Source organism: Melospiza georgiana, chromosome 3, assembly GCF_028018845.1.
Source record: "Melospiza georgiana isolate bMelGeo1 chromosome 3, bMelGeo1.pri, whole genome shotgun sequence".
Classification (NCBI taxonomy): domain Eukaryota; kingdom Metazoa; phylum Chordata; class Aves; order Passeriformes; family Passerellidae; genus Melospiza; species Melospiza georgiana.
In genome coordinates, this window is record NC_080432.1 from 97,424,412 (window position 1) to 97,450,073 (window position 25,662).

At 37.2% G+C, this 25,662-nt stretch overlaps 1 protein-coding gene across 17 annotated transcripts in view; it reads left to right on the forward strand.

The window, feature by feature from the left end:
- Positions 1-25,662, forward strand: part of DLGAP2 (DLG associated protein 2) — a 454,795-nt gene that overhangs the window by 383,546 nt on the left and 45,587 nt on the right. For all 17 annotated transcript variants that reach the window (XM_058021030.1, XM_058021031.1, XM_058021033.1 and 14 more), the window contains 3 exons: positions 4,441-4,652; positions 19,713-19,860; positions 22,956-23,175. In XM_058021030.1, the coding sequence (XP_057877013.1) occupies positions 4,441-4,652; positions 19,713-19,860; positions 22,956-23,175 (580 nt within the window). The remainder of the gene's footprint in view (positions 1-4,440; positions 4,653-19,712; positions 19,861-22,955; positions 23,176-25,662) is intronic.

A 25,662-nucleotide genomic window follows, 5' to 3' on the forward strand; every position in this document is an offset into this window, starting at 1 on the left:
ATTTTATCTAAAGGAAGGAAATTTATTTTTATATTAACAAAGTTTCTAGAATACCCACTGTGAAGGTGACAGCTTGGTTTCTTCTGTAGCCTATAGAAGGTCAAACACCATCTCCTCAGTTCCATGAATTGCATTCTCAGCAGCAGAATGTACATCAGTTTGGAGCATAGGTACTTCTTGCTTTGTTAAGAAGCTGTAAAAGTTTTATCCAAACACTCTTTTACATAAAATTCATGTGAATGCTTGGCCTAGGGGCTATAACTAAGCTCCCTCTTTTCAGGTAAATCCCTGACCACAAAGCTGCATCACACCCTTTTATGTAAAGGAGTCCCTCTCTCCTAACCAGCCTCCCCACAGAATCTGTGAGGGCTTCATGAAAATGCTGGGAGTGACAAAGAGAGGAGGAGAGCTCTCCAAACATCATTGATTAGAAGGAGGCCAAGAAAATCTTCCACTTCCACAGCTGTTTCATCATAGAAGGAAAAAATAAGGCTAATTTGAAAAAAAACCAATCAACCAAAAACCAACAAACAACCAAAAAAACCCCACCTTTTTTCTGCAGAAGATGATTTTAGGATCTGACAGGGAAATAAGAGAAGGCCTTTCTGCTTTCTGTAATCAGATACAGTAAGTCCAAGAAAGGAGAAATATTTGAGATTTTTCTTTGTGCTGTACATTCTGATTGCTAACTAAGATGGACCTTCTTTATGTTACTTTGCAGGAACTAACTCTCCTAAGTGCCTTTATGGGGAATTTAGGATCCTTCCTAGGGTCCTGGAATTAGCTCTCAGTTCAGCTTCATAATATGTAATAAGTGTTAGGTATCAAGTGCTTTATTAAAATCGACCCTAGGTGATTAATGTAAGATGTCAGAATGATTCAGTAGATGGACAATTGAAAGGTGTCAAATTTTCTGAACCTGGTGCTCCTTACAGCAACAGTGAATGACACTTATGAAGGAGACTCATCATTCTCTGTAATAGTCATAACCAGATCAGCAGCCAGACCTTGTCAGCCCCTTGTTCTTGCAAAAGGAAATTCATATGGTAATATGCAGTATAACTCCTCTGTGGATAGAAACTACATATACAAGGATTCATGTTAACATCTAGAACAGAAGGAAGGCCTTTTTAGACATTATAAATATCAGCACTCATCACTGTATGTAAGTAGATAATTAGGGTAATTATTCTAAATTAGCAACTGCAAGCCCTGCAGATGGGAATTTCAGGGGCTGGTAACTATTGTAAGGTAGAATTTCTGCAGGTTGCAAAGTCCTTTCCATATTTTGGAAGATATATATTTAATCACCCTCATACATGATGTTAAATGTTTTTGTTAATATCTCAAAATGAAAATCTTTCCTGCATTTCATAATGCTTTTGCTTTTCTTTAAAGCTGTGTTGGGGTTTGAGATAGCCTGGATTTGGAAAGATGTTTCCAAGTACTTAACCTATCAGTTCAAATAAATTGAGAACTAGGCTGAACTGGGACTCAGATTTTGCTTCTATTCTCAGTCCATGAGGAAAAACAATGTCGAGGGTCCTTTCGTTTGTTTTTTCTTTTCTTTTTTATTTTGAAGATGGAAAAAAGACTATATATAAGACTAAAAAAGACTATGAAAAAAAAGACTTTTATTTTGAAGATGGAAAAAAGCTCTGGATGAAACCTTCTGAGAAAACACATGGTCAAACTTCCTCACCAGGTTCCAGAAGCATTTTCTCTGCATTCATGGTATTGTGCTCCTTTGAATGGCTTAAGGGCAAAAAAAAAAAAAAAAAAATGTTGTAACAACCATAAATGCTTCTGTGATAGCTGATGAGTTGGTTTGATTAGAAAGGGATTCTTGTTGCCTTGTGTACCATGAGCACATCAAACAATAAATGGAGCAGGACTTTGTTTTTAGCTTTGGTCTTTAGCTGTGATGTGAATTCATATAACTTATGAATACAGACAGCAAAAGAAATGCAATCAACAGAACCAGTAATGCACATAACTTTAAGATTTGTCCTTATCACAGTGAAGAAGTTTAATTTTTTAGATACTTTAATGTACAAAATAAGTCATTCCTATCTTTTAAAATAAGATTGCAACTTCAATCAACAAATAAGCCTATGTTGTACTCATTTAAATCCAGTCCTTATCTAGTTATTTGAACATGGAATTTCAGACAAAATAAAGTTGAGAAAGTAATAATTTTCTGCATTTGAGCAAGTAAAAGGTTATTGATCAATGTGTTTTTAAACTTTCTATTTAATTATCTTTGAAGTGAAAAGAAGGAAAGAAGTTTGAAGCCTAAATAATCATTCTGTGAAAAAGTTATGAGGGGATTTTTTTAGAAAATAATATTAAGACATGATAATTCAGCTTTAGTAGTGAAAATTTAACAGTACACCTTGTAGTGGGCCTATGTAGATGCCAGTAACTGCTTTTTTGGCATTTGGATTTTGGCTTTAGCCATGCTGACATACATTTAATAAAGACTATTTAAAAATAAGAGTATGTTTGTACAATATCAAGTAATAAAATAGCTCTCTAATTCAGATTTTTTCAGCTGTTAGAGTTGTCAGCTGTAGATTAAAAAAATTAAATGCTGAATTTAATGTATATATATTTAGTATTTTAAACGACTGGCTATGACTACTATGGCTATATGTAAATTATCTTTTAGGTCTCATAGAATCATAAAAAACATTCCTGTAACTTTAATCTTATACATATTAGGTCTGAGAAAAGAAATGAGGACTATGTATCAGACTTACAGGCTTCAAGTTTGGGAAGATTTTTGATGCTTGCTTTCACCATCCAAAGCTCAATAATGTGAAAAGTTTGTTTCTTTGTGTGATGCAACCATATTTCACTTAGATTCATGCTCTTTCCTATTATTTTGTATAAGAACATGACTTTTTTTTTCTCTGATAGTTATCTCTGACATTTTTCTGATATATGCAATCTATTTCATCTCTTCTTATCTGACTTCATCTTCAGTCTTTTTTTTCTTTTTTCTACCTTAAGCTTGGGCTTTTAAATTTAATATCTCTATTTTTACTTGTTCACCCCCTTTTAAAACTTCCTTTCTCCTTTAATCCCTTTTTAGGACTCAAAGCCCCAGCTCTGTTGACCTGCTGTGCAGGCTAATTCATCTGTCTTGAAAGGGCCATAGATGGCAAGCAGATCATGTTAATTTTTTAAACCCAGTCTCCAAGACTGCTGAAACCAATGGGAGCATTTGCTTCAGCTCCACAGTGAACTGTGTCCATAGAAGCTTTCAAATACGTTTGGCTTGAAAATCTTTTTTGACATCGTGCTTTGCAGAAACTATTAAATATATGTCTAATCGAGATTTCAGACTTATAGTGTATTAGTAAATAAAGACATTAAACTGCCTAATGTAGATGGAATAATAATGTTGATAAAGGATTTAAAGCTGCCAAGGGCATCTGCCTTGGTCACTGATGAACTCTGTCACATCCTACTTTTTAACTGTGAGTCCTGATCATGCATTACAGAGAGTTGCCTGTATCCTTAAAACAAATTAAATGCATAAGTATGCTTCTGGATTAGAGCCAGAAGACACAGCACCTTGGAAGATTAAATATTAAAAAAAAAACCCCAATACTGGCAGAGACAGGCTGTGTTTAATCATAAGCATTGAAACAAGGCTGATTTCACTTTGGATTGAAGAATCCACTCCTGCTCAATTCTTTGGTAATTTGTGGTGAGGAGAGATTTCCATCCACCAGCTGTGGATTATCTGACTACCAATTTTACTGTTTGGAAATCCATTTGAACTGCATAAAGGCAATTGCAATCCCGCAACCTCATGAATTATTTAACTGGTTAGATTTCTGACATATTACAGTCTCTATCAACCATTTTGCAGTTTATAAATAGAAAAAAAGACAAATTACCACTTTTTCTTTTTTTTTTTTTTTTTTTTTTCACGGAAGTTTGCCCTAATTCTATCCATTTATGCCAAGATCATGGCTTAGTTTATCTGAAATACACCATTCAGCTTCCTGAAAACACATTATAAGAACTGCTGGTAATAAACCCCAAAGTGCTCAGCTTTCAATGAGTTATAGCTCTGAGATTCCTGATTAACTCATTGTTATCAGATTAAAATCTATGTGCAAACTTTAGGCTGCTTCCTGCAGTTTAGAGCATGTCTACAAATAGATATTTCAGCTCAGCTCACAGTCCATGACTTCATTGTTCCTTGGGTTCTAACATTTACAAACTAAAATTTTCCAGCTCTGAAGTTGAAGTTAAATGGCAAAATCATTTAGGGTTCTTGGAAATCTCTTTATAAGCCATCTGTTTCTGAAGAATAAAAAAATCATTACTTGTCTTTGTAAAATGAATAAAGGAAGGAAGTATTTAAACATATGGAAAGAATAAACCACGTTCTGTGTGTGTGTGTTTTATGGTCTCCTGTAGGTACCTCAGGATGAATGGGGAGGATACCCAGCTGGTGGGAAAGATGAGGAGATCCCATGCAGAAGAATGAGGAGTGGGAGCTATATTAAGGCCATGGGAGATGAAGAAAGTGGAGATTCTGATACAAGCCCCAAGACATCGCCAAAATTATCCGTTCGGCCAGAGTCATTATTAAAATCCATTGGGCAAAGACCACTGGCAGATCATCAAAAGTAAGCTACACTACACCTTTCTGGAAGTTGTCATGACTTGGATAACTTTTCTTTGTGTCTTATGGGCAATGGTCAGCTTCCATAGGAAAAAAAAAATCTATCTCTTAAAAGGTGATTTTTTTTGGCTTCATTTTAACTTAGTTACAGCTTTTTGTGGTTACTGGATGAAAACCTGTTATCTTCTTCCATCCATGAAATAAACCTTCTACTTCTGAATGAGTTTGTTATGTTTACTGAAGGAAATGTATACTTATTTTATGCCAAAAGTTCAAAGTTATGGGGTTTTTTTCTCTAGAAGGATTGGTTTCTATTACAATTTTTGTTATTTCATTGCTTTCTCTGAAATAGAAAATATACTCCATTCTATACTAGATATAATATTAAATATACAATGGTACCATATATTGGGCATTTTACACCTTTTATATCAGTGTAATGCTTTATGTATCAGCTATACTGCATCATACTCATTTAAACACATTGTGGAAAATTTTGTTTGACTGGATTATTTTTCATTCATACTACCATTCATACTACCTACAATATGGCCTATTAAATAACTAAAGCAAATCTTACAACTATAAGGAAGTATGTTGGAAGTTTTCCAATAGATCTTTATTTTCCTCTCCTTTTTATCTTTTCAATATATAATTTTATAAGTAAACTGTAAAAATTCTTGTCAGGAGGGTTTCAAAGTGGTAGCCTGACTTAAAATCTACAGATTCTATTAATTTGACTGGATGCTTCTCATGGCTTAGCAAATTTATCTTTTTGCCTGGGATATAAACTAAAGAAATTAGGAGTGAAATCTTGGACCAAGTGTTATTTATTGTTCTGTAGGTAATACCGCACAGTTTACAATAGTGACTCGCCTTTTCATAAAATAAAACAAAACTCATAGGCAAAAATCCTTTTGGGTTAATTAAATTGAATTATTTGCCTTGCAATCTGCAAGAAAGCCACCAACTTTCACTATTATTGAAGAGAAGAGTTTCCAACTTCATTGCTTCATATGGTACTGGCCCAGCCACTGCTTGGCTGAGTTCTGGGCACTGTTCTCAGGGATCATTCCCAGATACAGTTTGGTTGCAGTCATTCCAGTTTTGGAGGGGATCTCTTATCTTATTCATGCCACAAACTGAAATATATTTTAGACACTGTTCTAACTTTCCAAGCACTTAGATCAAATAAAATATATTCTATGCTGTTCTTTGTCTCCAGCTATGGTTGGGCTCCCACAAGGGAATCTGAGTAGCAGCACAAATTTGCCAGTGAGTGACAGGTCTTGGTGCCTGCCCTAGGCCACTACAGCTTATAAACAAATTCAGACAGCAATAAACATAACTAAACATACATATTCAAACAAGGAATATACTTCAAGGAAGAAAGTATTCCTGATTTGTTAAATCATGAAGACAGGTGGTTGTTAGTAGGCCAATACCAAATGTTGTGTCTTCTTTCATTTTTCCATGTGTTGCAAATACACCGCTCAGAATTTAATTGATTAAAGCACGAGTGAACTGCTGATGCACGTACTGGGCTTGACAGCTGTGCTTGTTTGTGGCCCCAGAGGATTTCATGGCATAGTTACCACTAACCAGTCAGAAAAGGAGGAAGCTTTTTGTAATACTGTAAAATACTATTAGGGGTTCTGTTGAAAATTTGTCACTAGCGCTGGACTAAGAATAGTTGAGCAGCCAGGCTGCCCCTGCTGACAGATATCTTTTAAGTCCTCAGTGTTTCTTTAAACTGAAGGGCAACACCTTGAATCTGCCAGCCTAATATTCACAGGTTTTTCCAGTGGACTTCAACAGAAGTGCGACAGCTATGCTGGTTCTTGTAAGTCTTTTTTGCAAAAATCTATAGATTTCAGCAATCCTAAAGGCAGACAGAAAATTTCTTCTTGCACAGAAAGACCAAGTGCTGATCGTAAACTTGGGTTCTCACCACAAGCCATCTCCTCCCAGTATATCTGTCTCCCTGTCCTGCGGTTGCCTTTTCTGTCTGGCAGATGTCTGGGAAGGATGCAGCAGTGGAAAATGGTTATGGAGCCTTCCTTCCTCCCCCAGCATAGCTCAGTAATCCCCACTGCATGCTGAGCACCATTTGTACCACTGATCATGCTGCTGAACGAGAAGCCAGGGCTTTGAACAGCATTCCTGCATGTATAACAGGGCTGAACAGCATTTCTGGCATGTGTTATGAGAAATTACATAATTCAAAATGTCAGCTGCATTAGCTGGTTTTTTAGCTTGTTTACCCAGATGGAGGGAGCTAGTGCACACAAATGAAATGGGGGTTTTATTCTCTTAATCCTCTGCTGGGGTGGCAGGGTAGCTCAGAACTGGGGTCTGCCAGACCACATTAATAAAAGCTGAATATTGATAGATTTGGCAGTGTAAAAACATCGATTGGCTGCAAAACAAAAGTAGATGGATTTCATAAGAAAAAGCCTACTTTTCCTTCACTATCCTGAATATGATAAAATGAAAATTAGAACAGCCTTCACTTAACCTTCAACAGACGTTTGACATGTATGCTTTTCTCCTCCATTATTAGGCATCTTTGCAGCGATATTTTTCCCATTTAAATTCTGTTTATGCTTTGACAAAAGTAAGCTCTAATTTACTGGTTTGTGTTGCTCAAAGATCCAGCAAATTGAAGATTCAAAGTTTCTAAACAATAAAAATGCATTTTTTCACCTGAATAAATAAATACAAGTAGATAAATGTAAATGAAATAATAGAAGCCTTAGAATTCCGAAATAATATCTTTTAAGTTGCTTTTGGAAAGGAGTATATTTTACTCCAAGTTGGGGAAAAAATAAAAAGGGAAGTTCATATTCTGCCACTGCTGGTTTATAGCGCTGACAGAAGCAGGTCATAGACCCAAACACAGCCATCTGATCTCCACCTCTGGCAGAGGGAGAGCACAGCCAGCAGCATCCCCAGCCCACTCCAGCCTGGGCCACCTGTCTCACCTCTGCATAGTGCCAGGACATGGTTCAAGGACCAGCTCTGTTGGATGCAGCCACTCTCTCTGTAGGATAGGAAAGCTTGGCCAAAGGGTCAGGTAATGGACCTGGCTTATTTCTGAGCATAGCTATAGTATAAAGGGGCTCAATTTTTTATGGATGTTTCAAAAATTAAATGCAGCGAAAAATCTAGATCACTCACTGAAGATAAATGAATTTAAATTCTTTCTTTATGTTTTAAAAAACTAAATAGTATGTTGCACTACTTAGTCCAGTAACATCAAGTTGAAGCCAATGTAATTTATTAGTATTATTAGGAAATTGCATTTGAGCAAATAATAATGCAATCAGACTTGCTGTGGTGGAGACAGGACACATACCTGAATCTACTTCCTTTCAACTCTTTGTTTTCTTGGAATGGTACCAGAAGTCCTATTTAATGTGGAAATTATGTTGACTCCCCGTAGCCCTGGGGAAAAAAATGTTGTTTTTTTTTTTTTAATTATTGTTCACTGTGATTATACAAAATTGTTCAGATGTCAGTTTTGGTAGGCTAGAAGTGAAATGCAAGCCCTTCTATTCAGTCCATTGTTTTCTGCTGTGCTGTGATGCTACTGAAGATGAAGTTAAACTGTGTTGGAAGGCAGTAGTTTGTAGAAGGCATTTTCACTTACATTAAATATCATTAATCAAATGAACAGTTTATGGAATGGATAGCTGAAACAAAGGGAGTGTCCCTCCATATCCTAAATAAGTTTTGTGCAATCCTGGAAGAGAGAGATTGACCCACATGATTTGTAGGGATATCCTTCTAACCTAGTAAATGTCATTTTTCTGTAGTTATGACAAAACCAAGCAAAGCTGAGATGGAAGCATCAGAGACACTGGGATCCAGAAAGCAGTTGAATCTAGTTGAAAATAAAAAAATGAAAATAAAAGAATTTTTTTCTCTGGAATAGGAGAGTAATTCTGAAAAACTGAATGTAATACAGTTATTTGATGCTTTTCATTTTCAGGAAATAAGTACTTAATATACTGATTATGTAAATGAACAGAATAACACTGTAAAAATAGCAAATTCCATTTTCAGTATCTCCTTTTTGAAGTGTTATGAAAGACTCTGAAAACCATCTCACCATTTAGTCAAAAGTGATAACAATAGCATTTAGCCCAAAGTAAATACACTCTATTTGAAGATCATAGTGGTATCACTCACACAAATGAAGAGTCACGCTGTGCTGAAGTTTTCCATTATGCTCTGAAGTGACTCACAGGAAACTATGAAAATTAAATAGGTTAAGCTGCAGTAAAATAAATTCAGTGACAGCAATGTGTACTTTTGTTTTGTAAACTTCTAATGGCAGACTTTTCTGTTTCTGGTAGTGCAGACACTTTAAGCTGATGGGTGGGCAGACAGAAGGACATGTGAGCACAGAGGTAGTACAAAAGTGTAGTGTTTCAGTGAGGAAGGGAATCTGCCATAGTACAAATTATTTGGCAAACTACAACAGTACAATAGCAGTGATAATTCAAGTTGTCTTGACAACCGAAGATGAAGTTTTTCTCTTAATACTTTGCCAGATTTTGGCCACTGTATGGAATGAGTATCTTAAATTATGAATCACACTCACAGAGAGAGAGCATGTATGCCTCCCTCAGATGTTTAACATCTTTGTTTTGTGGGTTGTTTACAGCCATAGCACACCTGAAGAGCATGATGCATGTCCATATTTCAGCCACTCTTACTCACAGCCTGGTGAGTCAGCACTCAGCACAAAACACTTCATTCAGTATTGTAAGTTAATATGTCTAAAACCTGAAATGGCTGACGTGTTTTCTGAGCTTATAGTAAACCAGAGCAAAAGAATGATCTTTCACTGCTCTCCCTCTTTTCAGAGTGAGAGATTGCATCTGTCCACAGCCACACTAACTTAATGCTTATCTGGACTGTTATCGAAGGCATGTCCACCTTCTGTTCTGCAGACTTCATTATAGCAACAAAAATGTTGCCAAAACACACAGCAAGGGGATTAAACCTCAACCAGATCTGACAGCACTTAGCTGCCAGACCCCCTGGCTCAGCAGGAATCATGGAATAGCACAGACTCCTCTAAGATACATGGGAAATCTCCATTTAAAAAAAAATCTTTCCATTTGCAACCATTTGTGGTAACCATACCATGCTTACAACATTAGAAAGTGGAAGCCAAAAAGCCAAAGGAGAATTTTGGAAGCAATGCATAAGACCAACCCTGTGGGTTTTCATCCATCTCTGCCCATGACAGTGCAGACCCCACTATTCTTTAGCGCCAAACAAATTTGTGGGTTTTTCTCCTAAGACACACCCCTTGGCAATGTACACAGAAAAGGCTGTGGGTAAGTGTGCACATGTGGGGGAGTAGGTGTGCTGCAGAATTTCTCAGACTGAGAGTTAAAGCACACCTTCCTTGCTAGAGAAATTAGTGTCCTCTTTCAACATTATCCATTGCTGTGCACCAGTGATCCAAGCCTTCTTTAATTTTTAAGGTAAACTTCAATTTGCCATTAGAGCTTCTACATTTTAAAAAAGGAATGGTTTTGAAGCCACTCCTGAGAAATATTTGTAATAGAAGAGATGAGGAAAATCACTAGAAAAGGAACTCTCATCTTTTATATGCTCTTTATTTATCTTTGGGGTTTTTTTCCCCTCAATCTTCTGACTCTAAAAAGCCTCATTACACACTTCATTAGTAGCTTTCTGAGGCCCTATAGTGCAGTAGCATCTACTCAGAGTCTCTGAGGGGTGAAATTGGAGATTTACTGAGGAGAGTTTGAGGGCTAATTACAAAGCCTTATCAACTAATAATGTAATCAGAGGGCCACTGGCATGGTGATAGTCTGCTGCAGTCAGTAAGATCTGGGTTAGATTAGGCTGCAGGGTTAAGAGGGAATGCTGATGAAGGGCAGACAGTCATCTGGCTACCTAGGAAACATCTTTTGTGGGGTCAAAAGAGATCCCCATCTTTCCTCCTTTGCAGAATAATAGCAAATGCTCTTAAGCAGTGTTAGGCATCTTGTTCTCTGAGAAGTAGCACAGTGTGAAACACAGGGAGTCACCGAGCCCAGATGTCCTACCTCATTTGAGTAAATACCAGCTTTATGTTGTAGGGCTGAAATGTATTACCCTGGATTAGGGATGGAAGGGGGATCCTAAGGCTCTACACAAAGTCCAGAGACTTTTCAGGAATAAAGCAGGATTTTCTCAGAAAAATGCAATTACATGATGGATTGTGGTGAAAATGCAGTAAGATTCAGGTCAATATAAGAAGCACAAGTAGTGACATCCAAGGGTAAATATGCTTCTGTTTTTTGGTGCCTATTTGTTTCTGCTTCCAACAAATGTATTTGTTTTACTTTTCATTTGAAAAGGATCAAAAGCTGGTTTTCCCATTTATTTAGTTTTCAATAAAAACTAAATAGGACTATAAAGGATGTGTACAGAAACACTTCTTCAAGCAAAGATGTGAAAATTAAGATTTTTTTGTTTAAAAAACCAGAAATTTTGTGGATGTATATGTATATATATATAAACACACACACATGCAAAATTCTTTTCCCAATTCTACTCAATTGTTTCTCCAGAAATTACAGCTCATTAATATCTTCAACTTATCTTCAACTTCAGCATGAAGGTCATTTATTTTCTTTAGTTCTACTGGTTTTAATGGACTTACATGTATGCTTAAATTAAGCTCATGTTCAGATGCTTTAATGAGTCCTGATAGGCCCTAGTCTACATTTATTCTACCAAATTAGACTTTTTGCATGTGTACATGTATATGCACCAAAAGCAAAAAGTGAGATAGCTTTCTGAGGAAATTAATGAATATTTTAATTCCACAAATGGATTTCGGAACACATATCCAATATTTGAGTTCTGCTTAGATCCATAGACCTATCTACTGAACTGCTACATGATGCCGGAAATGCCCTTTGAATTTTTGCCATAGCATTTGCCTGAATTTTGTTGATGCTGACCAGCTTGTTGCTGCTATTATAAGGGGACAAGACTTTTAGGATTAGCTATAGATTAGCTATATGTGTAAATCTGTCACCTTTTTGAAAGTTTAGAGTTTAGATTTCTTGTAGCCTACTTTTTTTTATTACAGGAACATTTTGAGTAATTGGGAATACAGGCTTGGTTGAGCCTACATCCTCTCTATCTTTGCAAGGAGTGATCAAACCACCAGACTGTTTAATGATTCTGATGATTTCCTCTCATTCTCTTCTGGTTCATGTTGTACCAAATCCCTAAACACTTACTGACAGTATGAGTTCTCTCCTGCCAGTGAGTGATTAGTAGGCATTTCATAAGGGTAGAAACAGCAGTCTCCACCTCTTTCCTAATATATTCCTGTAATAATATTCAATATCTTTCAGGCACACTTTTTAAAAGGTATGGGTTAATGATGAACTATCTAGGCACCTAAACTATTTCATTTGGCCCAAATTCTCATATCTACCACTGATCAAAGAGAAGCTTCAGAGTGCAAATATTAAAAAAGGAATTCTTTGCCACAGATGAATTTATGAGATTTATGTGCACTTTTGGTTTTCCAAAGAGCCAGACTAAATGTGCTGCTTGAAAGGGAGAATCAGAGTTAATGTCACCACTCTGAGTTCTCCAATGGGCTGCATGCAGGCACATCTGGGTGCCTCTGCAGAGCTCCATTGACTCCAGCAGGGCTCCATGGAGATGCAGGGTGACTCGCAGCTGCTGCACAATGGCCCTGCTGCCTAAGCTATAATCATTAGATTCTGGTCAATGAGTTATTTCATGTATCTAGGAAGACATAGTTAAGATAGGTCCAGATAGAGAAATGAATATCCATTGAAATGCAAATCTCTCAATAAAATAGGTTTTGATAACTGCCGCTACTTTGATAATTCTAATGCACCTCCCTTTTAGGCACCCAAGATGAATTCTTTTACAAATTTTATCTTTTTGTCCCAGAATGATACTTGTGAATTGCATATACTGATTTGAACAGAAGTGATTGTACTTTCTTTAATGCTCCCATTCACTCTCACATTTTTGCACAAATGCAGGCATGATCATGAAAATAAAAAGGTATGATTTTAGAAAATGGCAATTCCAAAAATTAATTTGATGGAACATGGACTTTCTTTATATTGGATGCTCCCTGAATAAACCTGATAAACCCATTCAGAGCCAGAAGGTGACCTTCTTGCTGCAACTTTTAGAGGCCTCAGAAAACATTAATTCACTTTCAGTGCCTCCTTGACCCAGGGTGCACTGGTGACTGAACATTTGACAGAGAAGAGGTACTCTGGGGAGTGATCACTATTTTGGATGTGAGTGGATCGAGGAATGACCTTGGCAAGTGTATTGCTGGCATCACAATCGTACTGTTCTACACAATGGTATAAGGTTTAGGATAAAATATGTGATGTCAATCACTTATTAGAAAATGCAGACAGTAAAATACAAAATGAAACCAGTGTGACTGGGATCCCTTTCTCAGGAGTTATATAGTCCATTTTTCCTCTGGGGCTGTCTTGGCTGTCCAGTATTTCTGCTCATGAGTTAGAATATTTAGGAAGAAGGGGGCTTCTTCTGTACTTGGCTGTAGTGGGTTAAACCACTGGTGATGCCACACTTTAATTCCTGTATCCAGTTTTGGGCCCCTCTTTTCAAGAAGGACATTGAGGTGCTGGATCATCTCCAGACAAGGGCAACAAGGCAGGTGAAGGGTCTGGAACACCAGTCCTGTGAGGAGCAGCTGAGGGAGCTGGGGATGTTTAGCCTGGAGAAGAGGAGGCTCAGAGGAAACCTTATCACTCTCTACAGCTGCCTGAAAGGAGGCTGGAGCCAGGCAGGGGTCAGGCTCTTCTTGCAGGCAACAAGTGACAGGACAAGAGGACACAGTCTTAAGCTGCACAAGGGGAGGTTTACATTGGGCATTAGGAAGAAATTCTTCACAGAAAGGGTGTTTGGGCATTGGAATGGGCTGCTGAGGGAGGTGGTAGGGTCACTGTCCCTGGAGGTGTTTGAGGAAAGACTGGACATAGCACTCAGTTCTGTGATCTAGATGGCAAGGTGGTGTTAAGTCATAGGGTGAACTTGATGACCTCAAAGGCTTTTTCCAACCTACTTGATTCTGTGATTTTGTGATTTTTTTTGTGTTCTTTTGACCCTGGACTAGCTATAAGACGTTAAACCGTGCCATTTTCTAATTCTGGCATTTCAAGCTGTCCTAAAAGTAAAAGAGTATTGTTACCATACATACCTTTTCACCAAACAACAAAACAATTCGTCCTCTGCAAAACATGCAGTGTTTGTGTAAGTCCTGGTGCAGTACTGTGTGCTGTAAATCCAGCTCACAGCAATACTCATCATGCAGCAGTGCCAAGAGACTTCAGGAGTCATTCCACAAACCATCCTGGGTGTTCATCAGCATCTGATCTCGGTGACAACAAAGGATGGGCCAAAGTGAAAGATTTTGACTGAGTGATGTGAGGTGCTGTGGCACACACCGCGGTGGGAATGCCTCCAATCCCCCAGTGCCATATGTGAAGTCACCATGCTACTTCAGACACTATAAACTTTCCATAAACTTTCCAAAAGTATATAAAACAAGTGAGTTCAGAGAAAAAAAACTAAATAATGTTAGCTGTCTCTTAAAGCATCCTACTCCTTTAACAAATACACTATTAATATAAAAGGAAATGGAAGGCTAAGTATTAGATTGCTGAAGATGAGGAAATAAATCTTTCTGTTATCATTGGTTAATGCCCTTCCCTTATCATTAATGTGTTATTGCAGCTATTGGATTAGCTTGCATTAATATTCCCTTCATTAAAACATGTTCTAAATAGCTCATGGTTTTCCAAGTCTTCTGTTCGAAAGGCCTAAGATGGGAAAAGATAAGGAGAAGTAGACATCCTTTTCCATCTTCTGAAATCTCTTCACGAACCTTATGTAGTGCTTTTTGATTGCAGTAAAAGAAAACTTAAATTTCTTTCTACATTTTTTATATATGTCCTGTTAAGGATGACTAGAAGATAAGGAAAAGCACAAATTTAAATTGGGGATGTTGGAATCAAAGGGTGACTTTTTTAAAAGTCACCCTTTTTAGTTTCTTTGGGCTTGAGTTTCTTTTAGCACATCTTGTTACTTGTGATAAGGTTAAAGTAACAGATGTTTTCCTGCAATTATTTTCCCCCGTTCTGCTCTTAAACTTTACTCTTGATGAAGTGTGGGAAAGAACAGTTAGTTTGCACAAGAAGTCGAAAAGGTTTTGGGTTAGTGGCAGTCTCCTGAGTGAGGGGATGGAATTAGGTGGCCTCAGCAGGTTGAGCAGGACTTTGATGACAAATAGAGGTGTTGGGGGCACTTTTGTAATCTGCAGAGAACAGAAGGATAAGTGGCCCAGTGATGAATTCTGGGGGTTGTTTTAGAACATCTTGAACAGGAAACTGTTAGCTAGGACTTAAAGAGGACACAGTAAAGATTAGGATCTGTGTGGGTCAAGAATGAAAAAGACCTGTCCTTGGGGGTTCTGGCAAATGTGAGTTCTGATCATGGAGGAAGGGGTAGCTTTCAAGTAGGATCATCAGAACATGTGAGGTTTGGACACAGAAGCCTGAGTTTTTGCAGTTTAGAGAAATGCAAGAAAATGGAGACTGTAATGCAAGACTCTTAGAAACTGCTTAGGACTGCTTTTGGACTACTGTCTCTTCCCTTATTCTTGATTTTGTTGGAATATGCAGCCTAACCTCACTGCCATTCACTCTGTGCCAGGGTGACAGGCTATCCCAGCTATGCTATCAGTTATACTGTCCCAGATAAACATGTCAAGCTATAGCTCACTTTATCTGGTTATAATACAGTATTTTTCCTCCCTGAACACACTCAGGCAATGTGCTGAGTGCTGAATGTGCTGCTGCAAATTTAGCTACCTTCACTGGGAGTCCTTCACTTTTAGAGCAGAGGTTCTCAACAGCTGTAAGGTCATTACCTGGAAGTGCTTTTTTCCCCAAAATTTCTTTAGGCTTTGAGCCTTTCTTTCAGATAAGATATTTCTCATTAAATTTAAGACCTCTGCCTGGCTGCCATGAACTTCTTCTGAAGCCAATGGAAAATGGAAAGTAACCCTTGGGGGCAGAAAAGCTTTTAAAGGACATCTCTTCCTAAAATCTAGTCTATTCAGAAAAGCAAGTGAGAAGAGAGCAGACACACTAATTTAATTTTTCCTGTTAGTCTCACCCTATTTCTCCTTCTCCATAGTGCTGATTTTTAGAGCCACCCCTTTGATGTTACTATGTATATTTTTTTAGTGGTCCTGAAGATGATCTGTTAAAACATCTCATTTGCACATGCTTGTCTTGCCCTTCTGCAGTGATCAGCTGAGGTATAAGATCATCTATGCTGCTACAGAACATAAAAGAAAATCGATTTCTTTTTTCAAAGCAAAAGAACTTTGGTGTTCTGGAGATGAAGGCCAAGAATTTTGTTCCTAAACTTATAGATGGAGTGGATGTAATTAAAAAGTCAGCATTTACTAAGGCCATGTGTTGATTGTGTTTTCTAGCATTGTTGACAAGCATGAGATTTCCTTGGGCAACAGATCATGATATTTGAGAGCAACTTCCCCTTATAACTCTGGTATTTCACTTCCTAGATCATGTTTATAGCAAGGTCATAATTTTCACCATCATTGACACAGTTATCCTAGAGGATAACTTTGAGATTATATCTTAGAAATAAAAACTAATCATTTCTATTTATCAGGAAAATTTCAGTGTTACTTAAATGAGTGTAAAATTGCTTTTATGGGCTGTTATATTTTATGTAACATTTCTTTTACTTTGCTTCAGTTCCATGAATCAATTAATCTCCTCTGATAAATGAAAAATCATTTAACTATCAGGTAATATCCACACTCATTCATCAAAACTCAGCTGCTTAGAAGTACTATGGAATACTGGGCTTCTTTCCATAAGAAATTATTGCTGTAAAAATTGTTGATGTTATTTAGTGATAGAAATACCTAACAAGGAACCAGAATGTGATTAATTAAATACTAGATTTTAAATCATTATTTAGAAGGGGATAGTAATTAGAATCAGGTTTTAATTAATTAATTTTGAGTGTTTCATGCAGTAATTTCTAATTTAATTGTGTTCCTTCTATCTTTTCTTAATGTAGCCCATGTTTTAATGAAATTGCAAACATCTCTTTAACAAACTGTTTATGAACTCAGAATTTAGATTTTGCCACCTGGTGATGGCAAGCAGAACACCCAAGAGGGACTTATTTGTTTTGAAAAATGCTAACATAACAACATCAAAGAGTTTATTGGCAGTACCAGACAGATTAAAAGTCTCTCTACCCTCATGAGACCCCACCTGGAATAATAATATGTCCAGGTCAGGAGTCCTCAGCACAAGAAAATGTGGAGCCCTTAGATCAGCCTCACAGGAGGCCAAAAGGTGATCAGAGGGCTGGAGCACCTCTCCTGTGAAGGCAGGCTGACAGATCTGGGGGTGTTCAGCCTGGAGAAGAGAAAGCTCCTTTGCAACCTTCCAGTACCTAAATGGGCCTTTGTACCTGGCCAGGTACTGACAGGGCAAGGGGGGATCACTTTTCAACTTAGAGATTTAGGTTAAATCTTAGGAAGAAATTCTTGACTGTGAGGGTGGTGAGGCCCTGGCACAGGCTGCCCAGAGAAGCTGTGGATGCCCCATCCAGGATGTGTTCAGGGCCAGGCTGGATGGGCTCTGAGCAATGTGGTCTAGTGGCAGATGTCCTTGCCCTTGGCAGGGGTTTGGAGCTACACGATCTTTAAGGTCCCCTCCAACATGAGCCATTCTGTGATTCCGTAAGTAAAGCATAAACAAAAATCAGAATGACACAGAGCAGCTGTCAATCATCAGCCTATCTATAGAGGAAAGGCAGTTTAGTTACATCCAGCAACCAAATGTGGATAGTGAGGCTTTACACCACTTCACCTAATCTATTATATTTGTCTTCATACCTATGGGAACAAAAAAATGCTCTTGTTTTTATCATCTGGAACCAAATTAGACCCACTATCAGCCTGTTATCTTAATCATAGAATCACTTTGACTGTAATGACTTAATTAACCTCTGAGCACATACCTGCAATAATCTCATACATTTTCATTTTGGTTTTACAGTTATGGCATAGTTTCCATATAGTTTATCTCTGGAATGAGGTTACAGAAGGAAAGGAATAGACAGGAAGAAATGAATTGGTTGTTTCTCCAGGGAAATTTCTTGGGATTTTGAAAGAATGTCTCCCTTGAACAAAGATGAAAACGAAATCCATCCTTTTTTTTGCTTCACCAGCTCTGTTGCTCTTCTTTGGATATGCTCCAGCGAATTTATTAGGAAAAATTTCTTCATTGAAATGATTATCAGGGAAATGGCTGAGTCAACATCCCTGGGGGTATTTAAAGGACATGTAGATGTGGTACTTAGGGACAAGGTTTAGCGGTGGACTTGGCAGCATTCAGTTAACAGCTGGATTCAATGATCACAGGGGCCTTTTCCAAAGTAAATGATTCTGTGGATCTAAGGCAGATGCACTGAGGAAGCTGGGCTATGTCTATGTTGACCCTGAGATGGAGGAACACATGGAAATGCCTGAGAACAGACCTCCCAAGTGTAAGGGTTTCTAAATCCCATCTGCTCCTGCAGTTGCTGGTGTGAGGGAATACTGGATCATCACACATCACACATCAAAGGACATGGCCACACAGAGAGATGGATCTCAGTACTCTGCTTTTCTAGGCGAAGCCATGATAAATTGTTTGAGATTCCTCCCAGAGTGCTCCTCAGGGATTGCATCCAAACTCAGGCTGTGTCTGCTCCATGAGGAAGGCTGAGGTCTTCCTCAAGCACCAGCCTGTGGTCATGCTCCATGTTTGATGAATATGGTTTCAGAAACAAAACTCTGGTTTGTGCTTCATCTTGCAGCAGGAGTTGAACCTGTGGCTTTCTCACTCGCTGAGTGATCTGGTTCTTCCAGAGAGGAAATTTCACCCTTCACAGGGAAATTTCCAACAGCCCAGGCACATGGCACAGACACTGCTGGACTGACCAACTCTGCCAGCTCAGCATGAAGCAACTGTATGGCCAATATTAGGCATTCAACTGGCACAAATCTACCTTCCCAGAAACAGTTTTTGTTCAAGCTACCTTTAAGGAATAAATATAAAAGCTGCCTATTTACTGTATGAAAACAAATATCATCTGTTTGTCATAATGGGACATTAGTTCATTTCTGCACTAATGTGCAGGGGAAAGTTCTAAAATCTGATTTACAAAGATTCTGAGAACTCTCGTTTAATTTTTTGTACTCGAGGCAAAGTACTGCGCTTTCCTCAGGTTTATTCATTTTTCTGGAATGTTATCAATACATTTAAAACAAAACATGGAGACTAGCATACTCTTTGTGTGAAAGCATACTGAAGAGGGCTCACTGTGCTTTTATGGTCCCAGTCCTGCAAAATGGGAAAAGTGTTGTAATAAAACAATTTCTAGAGCTTCATGCAGTTGCTCTGAGCACCTTATTAATTTATTTTTTTAGCTGAACATGGAAAATTTTAATCTTTTGTAAAACTATATCAATTCTTTGAAGATAAGAGGGCTCTTGTTGCTTGAAACCCTGATGAAAACCAGATTACAAGTAACAGATTTTTATCTATGAAAAAAGATTTTTAGTTACTTTAGCTTGTGCTTTAGCTGTGTTTTTTGTTCCTGTTGACCTCGACCTTGTATTTAGTAATGTTCAACATTAATAGCCAGGAGGATTGATGATGTTTAAATAGAGCAAAGACTTTAAATTTCTTACCATCTAGGTAGCAGAGCCACAGACAGATTTTCTGCTTGTGCTAAGACATTTGGCTACAATAGGTCTATGATGCTTTATAAAGTAAGATTTGGACCCAGGGGAGTGGGTTTGTGTGTCTCATACAAATTACTGCCTTTAGTGTCCTAATTGATACCATCTGTAGTTTTACACCCTTTCCTTTCTTTCTTCCTTTCTCCTTTGTAGTCAGAGCTACCTTCAAACTGCAAGTGACGTGCCTGGGGGTCACAACCTGGATCCCTCTGCAAACTACAATTCCCCAAAGTTTCGCTCAAGGAATCAGAGCTATATGAGAGCAGTGAGCACGCTCAGTCAGGCCAGCTGTGTTAGTCAGGTGGGAAATTCTTGTTATAATTTTTCTTATAGGTTAACTGCAGATATGAAAGTTGTAACTAGTGGATGGTTTTAGTTTTTTTGCATTTTTTTAATCAATATCAAACTGGGGTTGTGAATTGTGGAAGTAATTCAGTTCTGAGGAATGTAACTCAAAATTTCAAGAAAAATACTGAATGCTAGAGGCAAAAAAACACTATCAAACATTATATTTTCAGTTTATTTTTCATTACAAATATAAATACCGGTGGTTTTATTTTCAGTCTATATTAAATATTTAATTGTTAAGAAGATTCACACTGAGCGTGAAGAGTACACTCCTACAATCCTTATAATCTGAAAATACCTGCTCTTATTTCAGTAAATTTGGGTTGCCAGATTAAGATATAGATTGAAAAAAATTATGCTCCAAAGGAGTAGTGTTTCATCCTAAATCAAATCCCTCACTCTTCTTGGGTGAAAGAATAAGTCCCATCAACTATTCTATGTATGGGGACTCCTGAAAAGGTACAATTTTCCTCCCTACTGGCTTTATGTCTGTGAGGTCTGAATCACACCTGAAGTGCAATAAGCCAACAGAATTATATACATGTTCTATGTAGCAGAGGACTTTACACAAAATTCCTAATGTTTCTAATATTTATTGGTCCTGACTTTTCTTGCCTGTGTTGTTTCATGACAGATGGGCCCTGCCCCCTTCTCAGACATGGTACTTAATATTTCTTTGACCATTTAGTGAGCTACCTAAGGGTATACATACACAATGGTTATGTTAAAAGAGAAATCTTTTTAAAGCAATTTCATATTCATTCATATTTGATTTGTATTGCATGGCTATTCAGGCCTGGATTCAACTCATCTAAACTGAGGCTTTTAACTGAGACAACAACTAAAGCTTCCTCTGTGGTTAATGGAGCAAAAGAGTTTCTTCCAGGACACTGAACATCCGAGTGGCTGAGAGCCCCCTGGAAATGCTTGTCAGTCTCCACTGACTGCAGAGAGCTGGGAGGGGCTAACCTGACTAATGCCCTTCAGTCAAATTCCTTAATTTGTGTGAGGTAATTCCAAATTTAATGTTATGTAGCACACATTAGAATTAGAAACAGTTAGTCATTTTCCAAACCTTTCACTATTTTTTTCACAAGGAAACTCCCTTGTGAAAACTGTTCCCATCATTGTGCTGCCTTGTTTTGTATTATGCTGTTTATTGGTTTCTTTGACTTTTTTCTATACTCTGCTTTTGAGAAAATTTCATGTGTATTAAATCCTGCACTCAAAGCAAATGCTGTCAGCTGCCACCTGACAATGTTCCCACATAGAACTAGTCTAAAATCTTCTGCTTCTTTGACCATGTCTGTGAATAGAGATATTCACTGAGCTGTCCATGATAATTAATTGGTTTCAGAAGTGGTTAAAATTCTTCATTTCAGTGTGCATTACCTGGAAGGTGTCCACAATAGATTTCATTTGCAGGTAGATTGCTCAATTGGCCAGATTAACTAAACCTGCTGGATATAGTTCCTTGCTTTTTCAGTGTTCACTAACCTATGCAACTTTGTGCTAGCCACAAAATTCCTACCTAACAGTCCAGCTGTTTCCAGACCATTTAATAGCTATTGCCCCAAGCAAATGTATTATAATATCAAGTTCTGAACCTTTGCTCTTTCCTGGTTTTTTCCATCCTCCTCTTGTTCCATCTACATAATAGCAGTTTGTATAATTTGTGAGATTTTTTTATGCTTTTTTGTTGTGAGATCCTTCCTTTTTCACACCTCACAAAGGGTAGACTCAAGAAGAATGCTGAATTCCATGGTATATATTTTTAATTTCAGATTGAAAACTTTTGATCTTCTATTGTCAATAACCTTAGTTTAAAATAAGTGCCTAAGATTTACTGAGTTTATGGATTAAATTACCATATATTTCCTGATCAACAATATTGCAAACTAGTTCAGAGTAAAATTTTTTTTTTATCTCTTTGAGATTGCATTAGTCTACTTAGCTTTATTAAAAGCAAATTTTATGAAGAGTAATTTAGTTCTTTTCAGAAGATTTTCAGTAGCTAAAATGTCTTACACAAAATTATCAGTTATTCATAATCATCGGAACGTCTCTATAAAATTTCCATTTACTTAACCAAAACCCTAAAACATTTGAAACATTTTATGGGACTCTCTTTCCATAATGAATAAAGCACTAGGAGCACTTAGCAGCTATATAGGAAAATTAATATCAACCGGATGTGCCATTTAGTGAAGCCATAAATTAACTTACAAAATTATTCATACTGATTCTGACTTCTAGCACTCACTTTTTAGAAAATAATTATTTTCAGAAAGTCATGCAAATATCTGTTCATGTAAACTTCCTATCTGATTTTGGATAAAAATAATATTTGGTTATTCAGGTACATTTACAGGTAGTTAGGGCTGCCTTCAGTGAACATTTGAAAAACATTTTAGGTAGAATTAAGGCACTAATTTTCAAAACAGTGACATATGGTTTCCTACTGAGAGGTTCCCCAAGCCTGGCCACTCTGCCTAAGACCTGTTTATCCTGAAAATTGCCTCTGAAACAGGCACGGTGTTGGCTCATGCCCAGCCTGCAAGGCGGGGCTGGCAGGTTGATGCTGGGTCCTGCCTAAGCGCTGCATGGAGCTGCTGAAATACCCCAGGGGGACAACGGGGTGGAGGGACCAGCAGGCACAGCTGGGCTGCTCGGCCTGGCAGGCTTCCACAGCACCCCTGCTGGCAGAAGTGTCAGGTTTTATACAATGCTGCTGAAGAAAAGGCTCTTCCATGGGAGTGAATGGCTAACCCAGTTAGCCAGGAAGTGTTTGGCTTGGGTCCCTTCTCAACTTGCCAAAAGACATTGAATGGAGCATTAATGTTTGGCATGTGTGATGCATTTAATAGAGATGTGTAAACAGCTGATCTAAGTTGAGCAATGTGAATGTGATCAGAAGGGATTACTACATTTTAACTATTTGCTAAAACAGTTCTTCATCAATGTACAGGTGTCCATTTGAGATGTTGAGGCCGTGATGATCACAAAAAAGCAAGTCAAAAATCAAATGCATTGTTGTTGTTTATTCAGATGAGTGAAGCAGAGGTTAATGGGCAATTTGAATCGGTGTGTGAATCAGTGTTTAGTGAAGTTGAAGCTCAGGCAATGGATGCCCTTGACCTCCCTGGATGTTTCCGAACAAGAAGCCACAGTTACTTGCGTGCCATTCAGGCAGGCTATTCCCAAGATGATGAATGTATCCCTGCGCTGACATCCTCCAACATCACCTCAACCATCAGGTCAACCACAGGTAAGCCACTCTCCCCTGACCCTTTCACTTCTGTGCATGTAAAAACATATCAGCTTGTTTTCTCAAGGGAGCTTTGACACTAGAAGCATTTTTGCTGTGTAGAAATAATGTTTGATACCAATATTCTTATGTTTTTAATACTGTACTATTGTGGTTACATCTTGGAATAAGCTCTTTCTGGGAAGAATACTGTGTGCATAATGTAATGGACCTGGGTTTTTGACCTTCATTTCACATACATGCAGTTATCTACGTAAAAATATAAAAATGCAAGTGCAAATTATATAATCTCAATATTGTTAGACATTTATGTAGTTTATCTGTCAAGTAATTGATCTTCTAAATTAGATTAGTTGTGCTAATTTTAATTTAGGTTGATAAAGTACCAAACAAAAAGAGAAGTAAGATTAAAAATATTTGGTCTAAATACTTAAAGGCAGTCAATGTAAAAGGTAATTAATTACTTTTAGGGAAGGTGTAATCACTTGTACCAGTTCACTGAATTGTAAACATTTTGGCAAGCTTCACACATCTGCTGTTACTCATTGTCCATTAGCATTCACTATTATAACACTCATTGTTCAGATCTTTTAACATTCTTCTGGCAACCTTCTCTTTTTTTATTAGTTGCTTAGCAAAGACAGTAGTTTTATCCATTTTAGAATTTTAGCATATATTGGTAGAGAAAAGATTGCACAGAGAACCATTCAATAATTAAAATGAAATCTATAGGAAGTATGTATTATTTGTAAACTGATCCAAATTCGCTTCTACATTTCCAAATATGTTAATGCCAGTTCCTAAAAATGATATTGTCAGTGTCACATGCTATTAAGCTGTAGTGTAGGCTATCTATCTACAAACGGTAAAAATGAGTTCAAAATGTATCATGTAAAAATGCTTTTTAACTTATTTGCTTGATAAGTCTGTTGTATAACAGAACAGTGGGAGCTTAGAAAAGAAGCCATGGTTGAATAATATACATTTGCATTCCAGAAGTAGCATAAAATGTTATTTTATCTTAAGCATAGTATTTTAATTGTTATGTAAAACTTTGTGTAAAGCTAGAAATTGTTGGTTACAGTGCCCCCTCTAGGGATGTTTCTGTTCTTTGATTAATAGAGATGCTATCATGATATAAAATGAGATCTTATTGCTACCCCAGAGACTAATTTTCATCTTTATCATATATTATTGTGTGATCATTATGAAGACACCTTCCATGGCAAGAGACACAACAGATGCTTATTTTGGAATCTGCTCCAAGTACTGAATTGGAATATTTTCAGAATCACCTTGGTTACCAAGTGGGCTGATTTTTACCTAAACTGTCGTGAGTTTATGTGCTACATAAGCCCAAAATTCTCACTGAAAAGAACTTATTTTATTTTCCTCAGAGTGAAAAAGCTGAATAATAAAATATATTTGAGAAAATACAAGATTAGGTAGTAAGTGTGTTTGCATCACAGTGTTTTTTCATGCTTATGAGACAGGTTGTGCATTGATTAGTATTCTGCTGGTTAAATACTGTGGTTTTGAAAATTTTATCCTTCATTTCAGTCCTAATTTCTCCCTCATCTCAGAAATTATTCATCAGATAGATTTTCTTGCTCACAATGTAATCCTTTTTATTTTTTGTGGTGAGGTGATATTGACAATCTGGGGAAAAAAAGACGACTTGAGATGTTTTCCTGTTCCAAAATTATTTCCAGTCTTATGGACTGTATGCAGTTCTGAGTGTGATTCTGTAATTAAAATGTCATCTCTGTGCCACTGAGCAAATTTGTCAACAATTTCTATATAAGGTAAATATGCAAATCAGAAAGAATAATCTAGTATAAAAGAAGAGTAAGGATTATGAGATTCACTTTGAAGGGAAATTTCAGTTGCCAAAAAAGTTCTTGTTTTTAAAATCCTAGGTGTAATGCTTCCATTTTTCTCTCTTCAGTCCTTGTCACTTTGGAGGGAAATACTGCATTTCTTATCCTTACTATAATTTTTACAAAAATCTGACTTCTTCATCCCTTTTTGAAAATTTTAAAAGAAGCCATTGCCTGAAATGTGAAAATGGTGTTGGCGGTGTTGGCAGACATTTGACATTCAAATAAATGTCAGAAAGATCAGACTTTCACATCAGCTTTTTATTTCTAATTCAGTCTTTTATTTCTTAAGAAAATTACATTAAGTTCTTTTTTGCTTCTGATGTGACAAATTCTTTTTGGCAAAGAAACTAAAGGAGTTTTTTAGAAAATTAACAGTCATTTCAATTTAATTATTCCATTCAATTTTAGTTATATAGGTCATGACTGCCCCTTATCATTGTCATAAAGCAATTTATTCGTAGCACATAGGCTTAGCTAAAAATTAATTCTTGTAACTAAAAATGTAAACCTAAACTAAAATTCTCTATGAATTCAATTACAAAAGTAATTGTAAAAAGTAGAATATATATTTACAGCATGCATTTTCCTAAAATATTCCTAGACG